This window comes from Rutilus rutilus, assembly GCF_951802725.1.
Source record: "Rutilus rutilus genome assembly, chromosome: 18".
Classification (NCBI taxonomy): Eukaryota; Metazoa; Chordata; class Actinopteri; order Cypriniformes; family Leuciscidae; genus Rutilus; species Rutilus rutilus.
This window is the reverse complement of record NC_140231.1, coordinates 15605803-15625209: the sequence shown is the minus strand read 5'-3', so window position 1 is coordinate 15625209 and position 19407 is coordinate 15605803. Positions and strand designations below refer to the sequence as shown.

At 37.0% G+C, this 19407-nt stretch overlaps 2 protein-coding genes across 3 annotated transcripts in view; one reads left to right on the top strand and one right to left on the bottom strand.

Moving 5' to 3' along the window:
* The window catches only part of stim1b (stromal interaction molecule 1b), a 39715-nt gene extending 32799 nt beyond the window's left edge, over window positions 1–6916 (bottom strand). Inside the window, exons 1-2 of one of the 2 annotated variants that reach the window (XM_084387883.1) lie at window positions 6397–6916; window positions 4839–4965 (exon numbers count right to left, since the gene is read on the bottom strand). In XM_084387883.1, the coding sequence (XP_084244009.1) occupies window positions 4839–4959 (121 nt within the window). In that variant the 5' untranslated portion in view covers window positions 4960–4965; window positions 6397–6916. The remainder of the gene's footprint in view (window positions 1–4838; window positions 4966–6396) is intronic. The other variant, XM_084387884.1, reaches the window with a different exon arrangement.
* A 1391-nt stretch (window positions 6917–8307) lies between these two features.
* rhogb (ras homolog family member Gb) lies at window positions 8308–14444 on the top strand. Its single transcript, XM_084388227.1, has 2 exons — window positions 8308–8465; window positions 11960–14444. Exon 2 carries the CDS (start codon window positions 11991–11993, stop codon window positions 12564–12566), a length of 576 nt encoding a protein of 191 aa, XP_084244353.1. The 5' UTR covers window positions 8308–8465; window positions 11960–11990; the 3' UTR covers window positions 12567–14444.
* The last annotated feature ends 4963 nt before the right edge of the window (window positions 14445–19407 follow it).

Sequence of the window (19407 nt, the reverse complement as noted above, 5' to 3'; positions counted from 1 at the left end):
AGAATTTCCTGTAGCTTAATTTGGGCCAACTTTAAGACACAAGCCTGGCTATTTGCACATGTTGCTAAACCTTTTTATTACACCGTGTTGTCATGAACCTCGCAAATTTGAGCAAATCCAGAAACTATTCTTGTCTAAGAGGCAAACTACGGTGGCCAAGAGAGCTCAACGCGTTGCAACTGAAGAAAACACATGCGAATAGAAAAAACACCCGCAAATTAAGAAAACATCTTCATCAGTTTCACAACACACGTTTGCTCCAAATAGCCAACACAACCAAATAAGTTTCACACAAAAAAGTTCACAACATGTTTCAAGGGGACCCCAATAAGTGACGAACCCGGCTGGGACGTGCTTACAGCTCAAAAGTCTACTTTTATACGTAATATACGTAGATTTTTTTTTTTTTTTTTACGAACAGAGATGACATGTTTATGACATACAACTTTGTATACAATATACAAAATGTATTAACAATATGTTCAATGTCATCAGAATACAAATGAGAAAATAACAATGAACTGAAAACTAAAATAAATAAATAAGATAGAGAAAAAGAACATGAAGGAAAGATATTAATCTATACATCAGTTACATTGTACAAATTTTGTCATGTTATGTTTAAATTTTCATAAAGAAAAGTTTCATAAGAAATGTTAGGTAATGCAGTGTCCAAAGTTTTAAAGTTGAGACATTCACACAGATGAGTGTGACGCATATTTAAAAAAAAAAGTTTTTGTTTGCAACCATTAATAAGATATTTCTGTCATAAGAACAGCTATTCAGCTGATGGAAACCGTGATGCGTTGTCATGGGAACCTCCCAGGTGAAAATAACGAGGAAATGACGTTGTCGTTCGTTGCTGCCTTCATCAAGTGCGTTCCAAACGGCTACATAATGGCACACAAGTGCCGTGCTCACTCCAAAGTCTGGCTCTGCCGTCTGCCCGGACGGCAGACGGCAGAGCCATCAAAATACTTGTATTTATTACATAATAAATACAAGTATTTATTATGTCTATGATGCTCACGAGCAATAAGCACGTCCCAGCCGTGTTCGTCACTTATTGGGGTCCCCTGGAAACATTTCCGTTGTGGTCTGTGTTATTTGCAGAGCGTTTTCTTATTTGGTTGTGTTGTGAAACTGATGAAGAGGTTTTCTTAATTTGCGGGTGTTCTTCTATTTGCATGTGTTTTCTTCAGTTGAGCTCTCTCGGCCACCGTAGCAAACACTATAACAACCTAACTTCTAAACAAACACAACCGCTCAGTCAATGACAGTAAACATCAGTGTACAATGTGCCTTCAACTATGGAAAGCCAATAGAGTCAAAATTCTAGTTAAAAAAAACCTATACTTGCAATGACAAAAAACACACTTCCCCCGCTTACTTTGATGTTTATCAATTTATAATGAAAGTCGAGGGTTTGGAACAGTAAATAATGACAGAAGTTCAATATTTGGGAGAACTTTCCCTTAAACAGATATATTTAAGCAAGCTGCTGTTAGTATTTGATAAAATCCCACAGAAACAATGAAAGTCTTAAGACAAACAATTTCCGCCGTTTCTTTTATCTCTAGCTAGAGCATGTCTTGGTAGGAGAATGAGACAAACGGAGAGGCCTAGGATCAGGAGAGGAGGGGGAAAAAAATGAAACGAGGTGATGTTTGGTCTGCTTCAGCGGACCTTTAAAAAGATCTGAGAGGACCGTCAGTGTTTGCAGAGCCTTGAGGATTTATAAAGCTGTTGTAAAAAGACCCTTCAGGACCATCCAGCTGCATGAAGTCATATACAGGTCAGGATCAAATGGGTTATTTACACAATGTACACTAGAGTTTGGGATGCTTATACATAGCAGTGGAATAAACGATATTAACTTTCCAATGTTAATGCTAAAAATGTTGTAGTTAATGTTGATTTTTCTATTTAAAGGAATATTTTGCATTCAATACCATTTAAGATAAATCGACAGACCTTGTGGCATAGTGTTGATTACAACAAAATTAATTGATAAAAAAAATGGCTCTACAGTGAAAATGAATGAGGCCAATAAATAAATGTGATTGTTTCAATAGTATAGCCGCAAAACGTAGACAATAGGTGTGTTAAAATTAGGGATGCACCAATATAAAAATATTGCAAACCGAAACAAGTAGATACTACAACATTGAAATTTCATGTCGGTGCATTATTTGAGCAGACTTTGCTTTTCCGATGAGCATGAGCAGTACATGAGGGGAGCGTTATATTTTATGAAGTTTTTCTCTTTCGGCCAAAAACCGAAAATGCCATTTCTGTCAGGACCACTATCGTCAAATACGATTGACAATTAGCATACAGTTTGGATTGGCGGTATGGTTCCCTTCTGGGCAAGAACTCCCTGCGCATCCATGCAGCCTAGCATGGATAAGAGCAGGGAGAGCAGCAATAACCCCCGTTAGGGTAAACAGAACTGAACAAACATGAATGTATGCAGATTTCATTAATTCAAGATTTTAAAGTACAACATAATTCGAGAATTTATTCTGATTCATGAGAAATTAGAATGCCAAATCCTGACTGGACGAGAAGAGGAGCTGGGGATGGAGGAGGGAATGAGAAACGCGATAGCTGTTTATAACACTGAAGGAGCTTATATGTATACAATGATAGGCGTCGCATTCCTATAGGTAGACGTGGATTAGCTTGACTAACGTGAGATGCCAGAACTGACACTATGCTTGATTTTCGGCAGCTGAAATTTCGGTGCATCCCTGGTATAATTTTTGTATGAAAAATTGCTTATATCTTTTCTGTGTAAAGTTATATCCAATTTTGTCCATGTCAGCATAACACATAAACCCTGAAATTGCTGTAAAAATGATTTAAACAGCTTTACAGCTCAACATTTATTTTGTAGGTGCTTTTATAAAAATGATAAGCGAATATTTTCAAACCAAACAAATGCGAATTAGGTGCGTTTCCATAAAGTTGTTGACAGTGGTATTGGTAACCTAGCCTGTGAAGAGACGACTCGACGCCTGTGAAGAGACGACTCAACGCCAGCGATGTTATGCCCTAAATTAATACATGATTAACTAACTTTATTTTTCTATGTACATTTCTGAAATGCACTTTCTGTAAAGCTGCTTTGAAACAATATGTATTGTGAAAAGCGCTATACAAATAAATTTGAATTGAATTGAATTGAATAGTAACCAACAGTAAATAAAACACCATCAGCGGAAACAGCCGATTAGTCACGTGGGTTTAATCTTCGCTACATCAGAATTTGTTCGGCAAATGCATTTCCATCTTCCATTATTCACAGTAACTCTTTTTCGCACAAGTAAAAAAAACAGGGTGATGGAAACATAGCTAATTATGCTTTCAAATCCTCCAAAAAATTGTCCCCATTCCCTTCCATTGTGTGTGCCTCATTGTAATTTAAAAAAAATTTAAGAAAAGAAGAGTTGAGTCAAAATACTTTTTATGGTAATCAACATTATGCATAAACATGGTGGATTGAGCATAACTTGTATTAAACCTGGAATATCAAGTTTCATTTTGCATTCCAATAAAACAATCTCCATAGTGGTCCACTTCACAGTTCTCAACCTCAAAGGGAGATCTTTGATTACTGAAAATCGAATTATTCCCACCATTTTCTATAAAAGGAGAAATGTTTTGGGGAATGCATTCCGCCAGGCACTGAGATGCAAAGTCCATCTGTAAACCGGTTGGATAAAGTCAACAAAGCCCTGGACCAAATATGTACAATTCAGAGCCTTTTCCAGATGCATACAAAGAGTTTCACCAGGTATATGTAGAAATGACCATTTTGAATTAACCCCAGTCAAGCAGAGGGCCCGGGAGAATGGATGGATGACCTCAGCCTGATTACGGCATTTATCCAAGTGACTCACGGTAAACTAATAACTAGAATAACAGAAATAGTAACAGATAACCTCAGCAACTCTCCAGTTCTTTGGTAACCCCTGTGAAGTATCTGTTATAAATCAGGAACAGACTAGAAGATTCCCAAAGTCAATACCCTGATAAAACTCACTTTACTCAACTAGCCTAACTGACTATTAAAAACTCCCCCCAAAGGTCACTGCGCACCAGAATACAGATTTTTAAAAAGCCAGAGGATGTTTAGGGTTTATTCATCTTTTCTGAGCGATCAGGTTAGATTGAGTTGGAGTTTGGAAGAATTTATTAATGAAAGTGTCACCGTCATAAGTCTCATGATGATAACATCATTTCCAAAGAATACTGTTGAATATACAAGAGTGTTCCTTTTTCTAATCTTTTCACCAGGTCTGCATTTTATTAAGTTTTGAGTGGATTATAACCATGGTGAAGGTGCATCACAGGATGAGCTTCAGTCTGTTAAGTGGAAACTGAACATTAGTGTCAAAGCACAAGAGGAGACTTTGATGGACACCAAAACTTGTGAGGTTGTCATACACCAGCAGTCTTGCCTCATGGGAGGCCTTTATGTCGCTCTGTGCATTTGCTAAACTAAGCCTTTATCCCGACACATATTTCGGTCATGTCAATTCTTTCAGTTCTTGGTCAACAAATGTAAGTGCAGCATTTGGATTGTGAAAGATAGGTTTTACATCATCTCCAATGAGGCCCTGATTAAACAAGGGAAGCACTTTATCTAATCTAGCAGCACACACACATAAGAACAGTGTATATCATGCACCATTTTCTCAGAGTGGGACATCTCCCTCTACAACAAACACTATGTTCCATTGGTATTATGTAACACGTAAAATGCACACTATACGGACACATAAAACATGGGAAATAACGCTGAGTGATTCAACTGAATGATGATTTCCTACCGGATAATCCATTGGCAGACTGCAGGTGGTCTGTCAGGCTGTGCTGATCTGCTGCACTCCTCCATAAGAAACCAAGCCATGCAATGTACATACAGTGTCTGGCAAATCTCAATAGATCCATGCTAAACTTTAAACAGAGAGAGAGAGAGAGAGCATTTAAAAGAACAGTACTAATCTACCGTTCAGGAATACATTATGAAATATTCTGACATAAAAATTCATGTTGGGTATTACAGCAAGTCGGTTTAAAAAAAAATTCCTTTCACATCTTTTTTAGGTTACTAGTATTTATTTTAATAGCTAGTTTGTTTGTTTTTTTCACTAGTAAGTATTAAGTTCCAGACAGTTCTTATTCAAATAGTGACTCAATTAGTCACAAACATTACTCTTTATCTACTAATTACTATCCCTTAAGTGACATGTATGCCTAACTATTCTATAGAATCTGGTATTTGTCATTTTTATGTGTTTCAGATATCAACTAATCACTTCCAATTAGTATGTATTTCAAATTTTTGCTGGTTACCTATTCCAAGTTTACTGGTACACTGTAAACAATTATTGTTGGTTTAACTTGAAATAAAAAATTTGAGTTAATTCAATGAAGGAGTGATTGAAAATAATTTGTATGCATGTCCCAGTTATTACTAGTAAAGTACTAGTATTGATTTAAGTACTAAGTAATAATAATTAACTATAGCCTACTTACTATAGGGTTGGGGGGGTCAGGGTCAGGTCATGGTTTAGGGTTAGTTGCATGTAATTATGCACAATTTATAGTAATTAATTACTATAGTAACAGCATGCAATGTGTGTAACAAGTATGCTGTAAAATAAAGTGTTACCAAACATTCTTATTGCAATATTTACATTTCTTATAGTTGTCAGATGTAATGACAATAGTAACAAATACACACTAATAAAATGGTATTATAGATTTGATAATAGTACCTATTTGAATATTTACAAGTAACTAAGGAATAGGCTACATACTAATACCAGTAAACTGGAAGTGGAATAACCAATAATTGTAATAGGCTACATACTTTCAATAGAGAATAATTAAAGTCTTGTCACTAGTCGTCTAATGAAAAGTAGCTAGTGAAACTGAAAAAAGATAATAGCCTAGTGACTGCTGGATTGTAACAGTAATTTTTTTTTAAATGAGTAGCCTACAAGTAACATAATCATAAAAACTTGTTTGTTTAAATGTTAACGTTGCCATATGGCTATTATAGTTGGAGCTACTGTACATGGAAGCTGCAGGCTTCAGTTATAGTGAAGCGTGGCATGTCACGTTATTTTTTATATATCTAGATAGCTTTTGACAAAGGCTCCTCAAATTCATCTTACTATAAAAAATAGCGGCAAATGTGCCTCCTTGTGAAAGATACGATCAAGTTCTGCCTTTGTGTATTTTGTCGATTGACTCATATCAGATGGCATACGAAATAAGCAAAAGTAACACACACGCTATTTCAAAGTTGTCTTCATGTTGCAAATGCACATGCAAACTACTCAAACTCATCGTGTTATTGTTTTAAAAATGTCAGATTACCTGTCAAAAGCCGAAGGTTGGAAACTGCAGGAGTCGCTTGTGACAAATCAGATGTAAAAGTTTCGTTTGGTCTGACTGAAATCCATAAGGTAACCGATATTTGTAGGATGTTGTTTTAACTCAGACGAGAAAATGTCGTCGTTTTAATGGTCCAATAAGTTTAAACAACACTTCAACGATGTTAGACATTCATTTTCCACATCTTCGCCTCATAGACTGCACAATAACATGACCTCAATAATGTGAAATATTGTCAAAAATATTTGTCCATCACTCCAATACGCGCTTCGAACAAAACGTCCAAAATGAAGAAAGAATTGTCCTCCAAATATATGACACAAAAGTATGTCCCGGAAATATAAATCAAATTTCGAGGTTCATTAGATTGTTTCAAAGTCCTATTTTCTGAGTTATCCAAATCCCCCTCGGTGTAAGGAAACCGTTTGGTGTTGCTTTTGGAGGATGTCTAATGGTAGAGCAAATAGTTTCTTGGGATATAAATTGTCAGGTTATGAGGTTTGGTCTCAAAAAGCAGAAAGACACAGCCATCTAGTGGTGTGATACTCAACCATGCAGCTAAGAATGAAGAAACCACTCCCAGTCTGTTTACCAATCTATCTATCTATCTATCTATCTATCTATCTATCTATCTATCTATCTATCTATCTATCTATCTATCTACAAAAATTCTGAAAGCCTTCTGACTGAATGAGATTCCATAGTAGCCTATTTGTTATAGGCTATTAAAGGATATCACTGTAACTAAAATTCTGTAATTTACTCATCCTCATGTCTTCCAACCTGTACTAGCTTGTGTGTGTGTGTGTGTGTGTGTGTGTGTGTGTGTGTGTGTGTGTGTGTGTGTGTGTGTAGCACAAAATAAGACATTTTTCATAGCCTACAATTCAATTCCTTTTCCATAAAATGATAAAGTCCATGTTCCAAAATATATACACAAAGGCAAATGAAAGTTAGATTGTTTGGTTTACAATGCTTTATGTTATTTTTGGAACTTCGCTGTTAAAAATAAAGGTTCCATAAGGTTGTTTGATACTAAAGAAGATACTATATTTTCCCTGAGAACCTTACAGTGAACTGTTCTTAAAATAACCCTTTTTTTCTCTCTGTGAAAAAACAACAACATTTTTTTTTTAAATCTAAAGAACCTTTTTCCACTAAAGAGAACCTTTTGTGGAATGAAAAGGTTCCATTGACGTTAAAGGTTGTTCATGGAACCATGCCACTCTCAGAAAAAAAGGTACAAAAGCAGTCACTGTGGCGGTACCTTTTCAAAAGGTACTTTGTACCTAAAGAGTGCATTTAAGTCCCTCAAAGGTACATATTGGTACCAAACGTGTACATATTGGTACCAAACGTGTACATATTAGGACCTAAATAGTAAATGGTAGCCTACATATTAGAACCCTTTTGAAGGGTAGCCTACTGTCCCAGTGGCAGCTTTTGTACCTTTTTTCTGAGAGTGTGGGTGCCAATAAAGAACCTTTATTTTTAAGAGTGTTGCGTTACAGTCTCCATAGTATTTAAAACTTATTTTTGTTTGTAACGACTTAATTTATTAAAATAAATAAAATAATAAAACAAATTAAAACAGAAATGTTCATTTTGGGTAAACTATTCCATAGTAGCCTAACAATAATTTTTGCATAACACCCACGACTGTGTATGATTCAAGTCGATATTCTCACGGGCGGCTCCTCCTTAGGTCAGGTAGTTTCAACATGACTTTGAGGTTGTGATGATACAGGATTTCCCTGTGATGCATATTTTCTACTAACGACGCAGTTATCAACGGAGTTGACAGTGCACGCGAACGAACTGCTTGATTTAAAGTGGGAGCGCGCGCCCGTGCAGTCAGTCACAGTGTAGACAGACTGTTACGCCCTCTTAAACACTGTCATAGCCACATTTACTTCGGTAAACTTCCTCAAATATGCCGTTAAGCCATTAACTTCCTCTCTAAGGGGTGAACACAACTCACGTCCTACAGACCTCAGCTACTAACTTCCACAGCAGCGGGATTACGGTCCTCAAAGCATCTGATATGTTTGGTAAGACATATTTATTTAATAGTCATGTATAGTCCTGTGATACATAGCGTATAGCTTGTTAGACAACATCTTTATGTGTTTCATTTCTGACTTAATTTGTTAAAGAGAAATTACGCAGAGATTTATAATCCCGACCGTGTGATATTTTACCAAATATCCTGTTCTCGCTTTCGACCGCGGCTCGATGATTAAGCAGTGGCTTCAGTGTTTTAAATCAGAGAGCAGGAATAGGGGCCACTCCCATAGAGTACCGTTGTATATGAATACATATCAATTAAAAGCGCTCATTAATATTAAAACTCGAGGTTATAGTTAATTCATAGGCTAATGATGATGCCAAAGATAACCTGCAGTGATGAGTTCATTTCATGGCTCTTTTGGCCATTTTGAATTAAATAAATGGTGAGTTGAAACCAGGCTGTATAAAACAAGGTTGAAACTCTGAAAACACATAAAACTGAGTAGAAATGACTAATTACTGTGATAAATTAAATGGATGGAAACAAAGTTGTTATAACAACTGTTTTTAGTGTACATAATAGATACTTTTCCTGAAAGACTTGTGTGAAAATTTGATTGTGCATTTTGAAACATAATATAGAGAATGAATGGGAAATTATGCAAATTTGAGAGAAAAAAAGGCAGTTGGGTTTTCCAGAGGGAATGAGGAACTGAGAAACATCCTCATTTTAAGCAATCCAACAGAGCCATGCAGAAGTTGGGATATTTATCTTTTTCAGAACCATATAACAGCTTCTATTAGAGAAGTCATATTTAGCATATTTTACTAACCAACCACAGTCTAGTTTTCTAGCTTGTAAAGATAACAGCCCATCTGTGAGAGGATCTTCCACACTCATCCGCTACATGCAATCGTAGGCCGTTATTGTTGACTTCTTAATGTGAAAGTACCATTACAAAACAGCTGAATATCTTGAATGACACAAGGGGCACACTTTCCTGTGGTGAGTCACTGGAAAGACGGTGACTTGCTGTGTCATAAGTTGTGGTAACAGTTCCCATGGTCATTTATTTTTTCTTATTTTCACATATTTAGGTGTGCAAATAGAGGACTTACAGCCCATCTCACACTAACACTTTCAGTTTCAACTGAACTGCGGCTTATGATGAACGATTCTTAATTCTACATTCAGCACAGTGTGTGAAGGATGGATAAATGTAGCTGACCACTTCTAGTTTTGATTCCCTTCTGCATACTTTGCAATCTAGTGCAAGTTCTCCTTTTGCTAAACTAGTAGCCATTAGGATCGTCTGTTTCTCTGCTGGCTTACACATGATTTGCGTAATTCAGGTTTCGTTGATAAAGTGTGATAAACTCACACACGATACTTGAACAAGGGCCTTAATCACCATAGACAATATTCAGATTAGTGGTCAACCACGATGGGATTTTCCAATGGTTGAATCTTAAAATATTACATTTAGTCAGCTACACTTCAACGTAAACATCAATGACTTGAGCAGTACCGCAAATAGCTCAGCGTAGTAAAACTACAAGGACAGTAAAAAATGTCAATGGGATTCGGTCGCACTTGATTTACTCCATTTTCTATATCACTGAGCACTTCTTCTGCTAAACATGGGTATTGTGATATGACAATGCTGTGTTGTAAGTGACAGGACAGACTCCACCCAGACTGAGCTGTCACTGCTGTTTCTTTGAGCTCTTGGTTCGCTAAACCACATTGGCTAACGCCTTGCAGAGAAGGGCAGGGCTCGGAGTATTTCTCTCTCTGAGCGTCTCTGGAGATTGGGCAGAGTCCGTCTCACTCCTTTCTCCTGGGGTCAAACATCTGCCAGACTCTTGGAATAAGTGAGAAAGAAAGAGAGAACTGAGAGTTCTTGGTCGTAACTCCACAGCTCTCAGTTTCTTGTTGATGTGCGAGAACACGAATCGTTCTCACATTTGCTCCAAGCAAGATGGCCTAGCCTATGTCATGATCAAACTATTGAGGAAACAGCTTATCATGTAACAAAAATGTTGATTAATAACATAAAATAACATGAAAACAGCTGTTGAAAGTGCTTTGCAGACAGTAATTCACACTGACCTCCAGTGTAATGTGCAAAACTCATCAGTAAATCTACTTTCCAGCTCCTTTTTCCACAAAAACAGCATGTTGCCCTTGCACAGAATTTCCCAAATGATGAATAACTATAAATATGTATTGAATCAGTCCCCTTTCTCACATCAAATGTCTTCAGCATAAACTGAAACCTAATCACTTCTATTTTTCCAGCATGTACATGTTGTGTAGAATTTCACTTTACGTGTCATGTTTCCTTCAGAAAGCCATTTGAGTCATGACCCAAATTTGTCATATTTCCATGACACGAATTTACAAGTGGAAATTCATTTGTGTTATAATATATACACTGCTTATCGATAGAACTGCAAGGGGAAGTAGAAGGAACTGGAGGAGGCCGACTATATATTCAAAACATTGTTTCATAAAGGCCCAAATGACCTCAACATGCTGTGAATTTGCATGAAGAAACAATTAGATGTTCTCGTAACCTTTTTCCTTTGTCCCTCTCTTTGCATGTGTAAATATTTTTTTTCCACCGATCCATTCATACATCCTCACTTTTTGAAATGTGTATGTTCACCCATCAAAGATCTAGGGGTGCACTGATATTTTATTTTAAAATTGAATTATGAAAATTAAAAAAAATTCATATTAAAATTTATATTATAACATTTCGCCTTAATAAATTATAAGTAAAAGTGACCTGAAATAAACTTATTTGATTTCAATTAGTTGCCAAAGCAACATTTCTAATTTTCATTTAGTTTAATTTGATGTACTAGAATAACTAAAGATGAATAATTACAAAAACACAACAGAATTAATAAGACTTTAACTAAAATTAAAATTAAAACAGAAAATACAAGGGGATCTTTGTAGCCCTAAAATCCACTTTTCAGCGATGACTCGACTGAAAAAACGAAGATAGACGTGTCAGTCTTGTGTGAAAGAGAAAGCCATTGGACATTTGTTTCCCCATAGCGCCATCGATAACGCAATGTTGAGAGACCGATATTGAAAGGGAACTATAATAGTATCATACTCTTTTATTTGGTGTTGTTTCACTTCCTTTCTCTGGGGCAAATTTTTGTGTTGGTGTGAACAGGTTATGCATGACGACATTATATGCATAATATACAGTATGAAAAGGAGAAGATTGAAATTGCAGAAGATTGCATTAAACAATGTTATACAATGGTCTGTCTGACTACTCGATTCTGATTGGCTGGAAAGTGCGCATTAAAACCATTTAATGCACAGGTATTTCAAAGTCAGTTTAATCACCGTTCTATACTAATGCGCTGAGATCGTGCACTGTGCACATCCAAGCCATCTATCCATCCATTCCTTTATTAATCTGATCACCTGTCCTACCAACTCTGGCCGTCTAAAGAGCGTTGTCATGTTTTGCTCTAACAGAGAGTGTTGTCTCTTTCTCTGCAGACTGCTGAAGTCGAGTGGTCACTTTTTTATCATGCAGAGCATCAAGTGTGTGGTGGTGGGGGATGGAGCAGTGGGGAAAACCTGCCTGCTCATCTCGTACACGACTGGCGCGTTCCCCAAAGAGTACATTCCCACCGTGTTCGACAACTACAGCTCCCAAGTCGGAGTGGACGGCCGCACCGTCAGCCTCAATCTGTGGGACACAGCGGGCCAGGAGGAGTATGACCGCCTCCGCACGCTGTCCTACCCTCAGACCAACGTCTTCATCATCTGCTTCTCCATCTCCAGCCCCCCGTCCTACGAGAACGTCAAGCACAAGTGGCATCCAGAGGTGACGCACCACTGTCCCAGCACACCCATCCTGCTGGTGGGGACCAAGAGCGATCTTCGCAATGACCCGGATGTGCTGAAGAAGCTAAAGGAGCAGAACCAGGCGCCCATCACGCACCAGCAGGGTCAGGCTCTGGCTCGCCAAATCCACGCCGCCAAGTACCTGGAGTGCTCAGCACTCAGCCAGGACGGCATCAAGGACGTGTTTGCAGACGCAGTGCGTGCCTTCCTCAGTCCTCAGCCCGTGGCTGCCAAGAAGCCCTGTATACTCCTCTGAAAATACAGAGGATAGAGGTATTTTAATTGAATTACACACAGGAATGCATAGAAATGGTGGGAATGTTACTGAATGTTTGGAGTAACAGGTTTTCAGTGAACGGCGACCAAGAAACAGCCTTAATCTGTGAAATTAGAGAAATACAAGATCAAGAAAAATATCAAGTTTTACACTGTATTGAGATCCCTACTTTTTTCATAAATGTTTTTATTTTCGCTTGTAAGCAAATTCTTGGTTTTACTGTGGAGAGAGTGTTTTTTTGGGGGTGGGAATTCATAAGACCACTAAACAGTTTGATACCATCTCATGGTATCTCAGGAATACATAAAATACAGGAAGTAAACACTTAAATATATTTCAGTGAAAAGGGGTTTTAGTTCATTTTTAGTGTTTGGAGACTTGGAGAATATTGGTTAATGAAGGTTATTTTTTTTCTTTTATTATTTACAAAACACAATCTGAGAATATATATATATATAAAGCACTTGTTATATTTTTTTTAAGCCCAAGGCATTTGTTCTGTGATTGGGGTGTCCTTGAGGATAAGCCTTTTGTATAAATAGTGACATTATCTATGATATTGAATGAGCCATTCACACAGAATGCGTTCTTGCTTTTAAAAACGCGAGCCACAGCTGAATTTGAAAGAATGCAGGGTCGTGCTTTTAAAAGTTGAACTTCCTATCTTTAAAACACGGCGCTTGAGTGTGAAGACGCTGTAACAGCAGAAACAATAGAGTGCACCAGACCCGCCCATTTTTTTATGATGGATTTTTCCCATATGGATTTGAAAAAAAGTATTCATTAAAAAGTAATAAGCCACGAACCAAACCAATTAGCAACAAGGTGTATCACAACATTACAAACTTTCAGAGTTTTTAAAAGTTTTTAAAAATCAGGACAAGACAAAGCGCAATTAACGACTTTAATGAGGGAAAGAACTACAATCCCATGAAGCATTGCGAATGATGTAAAAACTTTAGATAAACATAACACTTCTGATATAAAGATATTGATTGTGTCTATAGAAACAACATTTTGGATGTACTGAAAAATATGCATATATGTACTAATATTTAAGTAGTTTGAGAGCGTATAAGGAAGATTGACACTATCATGTCATTCGCAGTTCTTCATGGGAGTGGGCAGGTGCAAAAGTGTTCTTTTGGCGCAATTTACTTGTCGAGATTCTCTGATTGGTGGAGATTTTTTTTTGATGGCACCTCGTAGCCTTTAATGGTTTATAAGTCATCTTTCAAAATCGATCCCCCTATGGAGAAAACCAATGGGATGCTTCATGTTTCCTTCCGGAGCCCGACTGTTGCACTCTATTCCAACGCGTTCTGTGTGAAGCGGTTCCTTAGACATACCTGATCTTTAAATGTGTGATGAGGATGTTGCCTGGCAGCTTGACGGCTTTACTTCCTTGTGCTGGGGAAACTGTCTGGCAGACCCTTCAGGAAACCCTTCAGGTCCCAGCATGCTCTGCGTCACATTCAACTCTTCATTCTTTTCTTCCTCCGCGCTCCAGGGTGGGGCTTCAGAACCTTTTTAGAAAACAAGGCACTTTCTTCACTTGGTGACTGATTTGGGAACAGCTCGTGTCGATTTAAATAGCACAATCCTAAATGAGCCATTAATGTAAAGGAAGGAAGCTTTCAGTTGGCCCAAGATTCAGCTCAAGGCTCAGGGATTCATCAACAAGCTCTAAATGAGAATCATTTTACCTTCATTTGTGTGGTTCAGATGAATGTATAACTTTACAGTGCCTTCCTATAATGGTTATTTTGGAGCTTAAATGTAAGCAGATAAGACTGTTGCGTGTCAAATTTCAAAGCCAAGGGCAAAATTATACAATACAATAAAAATGCTGTTTTTAATGATGTTTCCATATTTTTTTTTCTGTTATGTTTAGCCCATTAGCGTTAGATCAAACGTTAGCTGAAAGTCAAGAAGATAATATTGTGGCTCATTAAGGACACATGCTGCTTTCTGAAGAACTATGCTGAAGTGCTTGAGTCTCCTTAAAACATTCACGGCAAATGGATAAACACTTCATTGTGCATGAATCATATGAACATGTGTTGCTCAATCTGTATGTGTGCTTATGGCCATTCATGTATGAGAAATCCCACAGTCATGTGAAAGCAATACAAGCATTGAATAATCAAGCTGGGAGTTTTGTGGATGCTACAAGGTCAGTCAGCCTGATGGAACAGGACCTGATGGAGACCCTCACAGATAAACTGCATCATGTCCCATTAAAGAAATACAACCGTGACTTTGTTTGGCTGACGAGACGTTGACGTTCCTCATTCCTCCTGAAAACAGAGGAAATCATTTGCACTTCTATCGACTTCACGATCTCCACATCTTGCCTCAAGCTCTCGAATCACTCGTTTTATTTATTTTTCTCCAGGTTTTAAAATAACATTTTATTATTTGGTTTATTTGCATTTTTGTATCACTAATCCAAACATCCTTTAAATATTCAAATTTTGCCTTTCGTTTCCCCAAGCCTATTTTACATAAAATATTTATCAATTTGTAATTTATATAAATGAAAATTTGTATCCTAATAAAATTAAAACAGCTTTATTTTAACATTCTACTACAGTTCTGAAATGTAGTCATTTCAAGCAATGTTCGGTTTGTGATTGTAAGTATGTTTCTCATGATTTTTAATAAAGTTCCTCTACAATTTCATGCAGGCTTGTTGTCTACCTACACTATACCATTCAAAAGTTTGGGGTCAGTAATTGGGGGATCATTTATTTGATCAAAAACACAGCAATATTGTGAAATTATTCCAATTTCAAATAAGTGTTTTCTATTTTAATATATTTTTAAATGTAATTTATTCCTGTGATGCGAAGCTAAATTTCCAGCATCATTCCTCCAGTCTTCAGTGTCACATGATCCTTCAGAAATCATTATAATATGCTAATTTGCTGCTCAAGAAACATTTAATATCATCATCAATGTTGAAAACAGTCGTCTGCTTGTATATACTTTTTCAGGATTCTTTTAATAAATAGAAATCTTTTATAATATTATAAATGTTTTTACAGTCACTTTTCATCACTTCAATGCATCCTTGCTTAAAGTTTAATTAAAACAAAATCTGATCCCAAACTTTTGAATGGTCTTTAAAGATACTACAACTACAAGATACAATTTTATTTAATTTAGTTACATTACCATTATAAAAAACATTCAGTCATATTAATTTCTACTGATTAAAAGAGGAAGCGGGTATAGTGTATTTAAATACAGTGTGTAAGATCATTTCCCTATCTGACTTTGATAGTGAACATATAGAGGCAAAATAGAGTGAACCTGATATCTGGTCGCTCTCTCACACATACACACACTCACACACACAACTGCCTGAAGCTTTTGCAGTAGGTAGTGATTACAGCAGAGCTGTTCAGACAAGTCAAAGTTCACTGGAAGGCATTTAAAATATAGTTTAACGTCCATACGCTTTTCTTTATAATATATAACTGTGCCAAACCTGTCCAAGAAAGAAAGTAAAAGTCTTTTCGGCAAACAACGGATTCTGTAAAAAGTACATCTGACCAAAAATGACAATTCTGTCATCATTTATTCAGCCTCATGTTGTTCCATACCCGTACGACTCATTTCTTATGTGGAACACAAAATATATTTTTTATTTTCTTCCATACAATGAAAGTCAATGGGGTCCAAAAAACTACACTGAATAAAATTGCCATATAATTTACTTCAAAACAATTTTCAAAGAAAGGCAAGTGATACATTGAATTAAACATGACATTTTGAAGTAGAAAGACTGAAATAGTATTTTATTGTAAATCGTACTCCAAAACAATTTTTGTTTTACAGTACACATTTGGACCCCATTGACTTTCATTGTATTGATACAAAAACTGTCCTTCAAAATATCTTTTGTATTCCACTGAAAAAAAAAGGAATGACATGAGGCTGAGTAAATGATGAGAAAGTTTTCATTTCGGGTCAACTATCCTTTTAATCATGTTAAACCTGTTTAAACTACCTTCATAAAAAGGTCAGAGCTGGCCAGTGAACGGACCATCAGGAATGCAGCAGAAAGGATTTCCTTTAATGCTCTTCAGCTTCCAAACTTCCTTGATCTGTTAGTAAATAAACAACACTCCCAATTTGGCGTCAGAATGATGTTCAGTTTTAACTCTTTGTCTTCCTGTCTGTTTCTACCCGCACACAGGGTGGGCATTTCAGATTAGGAACCGAGTTTTACGCTCTTATTCGCTCTCAACTAGAACCTATTTCAATGCAACTTTAATATTTGCTATTTTTGTTCTCACTCTTTATCGTTACCTTTCCCTACACAAGCAGAATTTGCCCCACTCTCTGCTGCCTAACCGCTCTTATTTGACTGTGAAATTAGCTCCTGGTACCTGTGTTTGTTTTCCAGGTGCTAACAGTGACTCTTTTGTCGGGTTAGAGTCATTCATTTGTTTGCTCGTTCCTGTGTAAAGTTTTGACTCAAGCCTTACTGACAGCTACTCTGCTATATCAAAGACTATAGAGACTTTGGTTATATGATGAGAATCTTCTTCTGATATATCTGAAATTATTTTGACATTACACGTCATTTCTTTCCAACACAACTGCAATCTACAACCACTAAACTCAAAGGCTATGTATCAAAACTATTATAAAATAATTATGGTAAAACTTTACAATAAGGTCTCATTTGTTAACATTAGTCGATGTATAACTAACATGAACTAACAGTGAGCAAATTTTTGTAAAGAAACATTTAAGTTTGATTAATGTTAGTTAATAATAATACAGTAGTTCATCATTTGTTCATTTGAATTCACAGTGTATTAACTAATGTTAACAAACATCATTTTCTATTGTAAAAATGTAGTAGTAAATGTTGAAATTAACATTGACTAATTTAAATGCTGTAGAAGTATTGTACATTGTTGGTTCATGTTAACTAATGTAGTTATCTAATGTTAACAAATGCAACCTAAAGTTACTATAATTATCAAATCAATTAATCACATCTAACATAAAAGCTTGTAAAAACACACATATACATACATACATATATATACATATATATATATATATACATATACATACAGTGAGGAAAATAAGTATTTGAACACCCTGCTATTTTGCAAGTTCTCCCACTTAGAAATCATGGAGGGGTCTGAAATTGTCATCGTAGGTGCATGTCCACTGTGAGAGACATAATCTAAAAAAAAAAATCCAGAAATCACAATGTATGATTTTTTAACTATTTATTTGTATGATACAGCTGCAAATAAGTATTTGAACACCTGAGAAAATCAATGTTAATATTTGGTACAGTAGCCTTTGTTTGCAATTACAGAGGTCAAACGTTTCCTGTAGTTTTTCACCAGGTTTGCACACACTGCAGGAGGGATTTTGGCCCACTCCTCCACACAGATCTTCTCTAGATCAGTCAGGTTTCTGGGTTGTCGCTGAGAAACACGGAGTTTGAGCTCCCTCCAAAGATTCTCTATTGGGTTTAGGTCTGGAGACTGGCTAGGCCACGCCAGAACCTTGATATGCTTCTTACAGAGCCACTTCTTGGTTATCCTGGCTGTGTGCTTCGGGTCATTGTCATGTTGGAAGACCCAGCCTCGACCCATCTTCAATGCTCTAACTGAGGGAAGGAGGTTGTTCCCCAAAATCTCGCAATACATGGCCCCGGTCATCCTCTCCTTAATACAGTGCAGTCGCCCTGTCCCATGTGCAGAAAAACACCCCCAAAGCATGATGCTACCACCCCCATGCTTCACAGTAAGGATGGTGTTCTTGGGATGGTACTCATCATTCTTCTTCCTCCAAACACGTTTAGTGGAATTATGACCAAAAAGTTCTATTTTGGTCTCATCTGATCACATGACTTTCTCCCATGACTCCTCTGGATCATCCAAATGGTCACTGGCAAACTTAAGACGGGCCCTGACATGTGCTGGTTTAAGCAGGGGAACCTTCCGTGCCATGCATGATTTCAAACCATGACGTCTTAGTGTATTACCAACAGTAACCTTGGAAACGGTGGTCTCAGCTCTTTTCAGGTCATTGACCAGCTCCTCCCGTGTAGTTCTGGGCTGATTTCTCACCTTTCTTAGGATCATTGAGACCCCACGAGGTGAGATCTTGCATGGAGCCCCAGTCCGAGGGAGATTGAGTCATGTTTAGCTTCTTCCATTTTCTAATGATTGCTCCAACAGTGGACCTTTTTTCACCAAGCTGCTTGGCAATTTCCCCGTAGCCCTTTCCAGCCTTGTGGAGGTGTACAATTTTGTCTCTAGTGTCTTTGGACAGCTCTTTGGTCTTGGCCATGTTAGTAGTTGGATTCTTACTGATTGTATGGGGTGGACAGGTGTCTTTATGCAGCTAACGACCTCAAACAGGTGCATCTAATTTAGGATAATAAATGGAGTGGAGGTGGACATTTTAAAGGCAGACTAACAGGTCTTTGAGGGTCAGAATTCTAGCTGATAGACAGGTGTTCAAATACTTATTTGCAGCTGTATCATATAAATAAATAGTTAAAAAATCATATATTGTGATTTCTGGATTTTTTTTTTTAGATTAGGTCTCTCACAGTGGACATGCACCTACGATGACAATTTCAGACCCCTCCATGATTTCCAAGTGGGAGAACTTGCAAAATAGCAGGGTGTTCAAATACTTATTTTCCTCACTGCATATATATATATACACACACATATTAAATATTTAAAAACTTTGATGTTAGATGCGATTAATCGCGATTATCTAGTAATAGGAATGTACTATTTTCAGAAATGGTCCACTTCTTTTT

What these genes read in the sequence shown, in the direction of transcription:
- rhogb (XM_084388227.1), top strand. Translation starts at nt 11,991, where the DNA reads ATGCAGAGCATCAAGTGTGTGGTGGTGGGGGATGGAGCAGTGGGGAAA.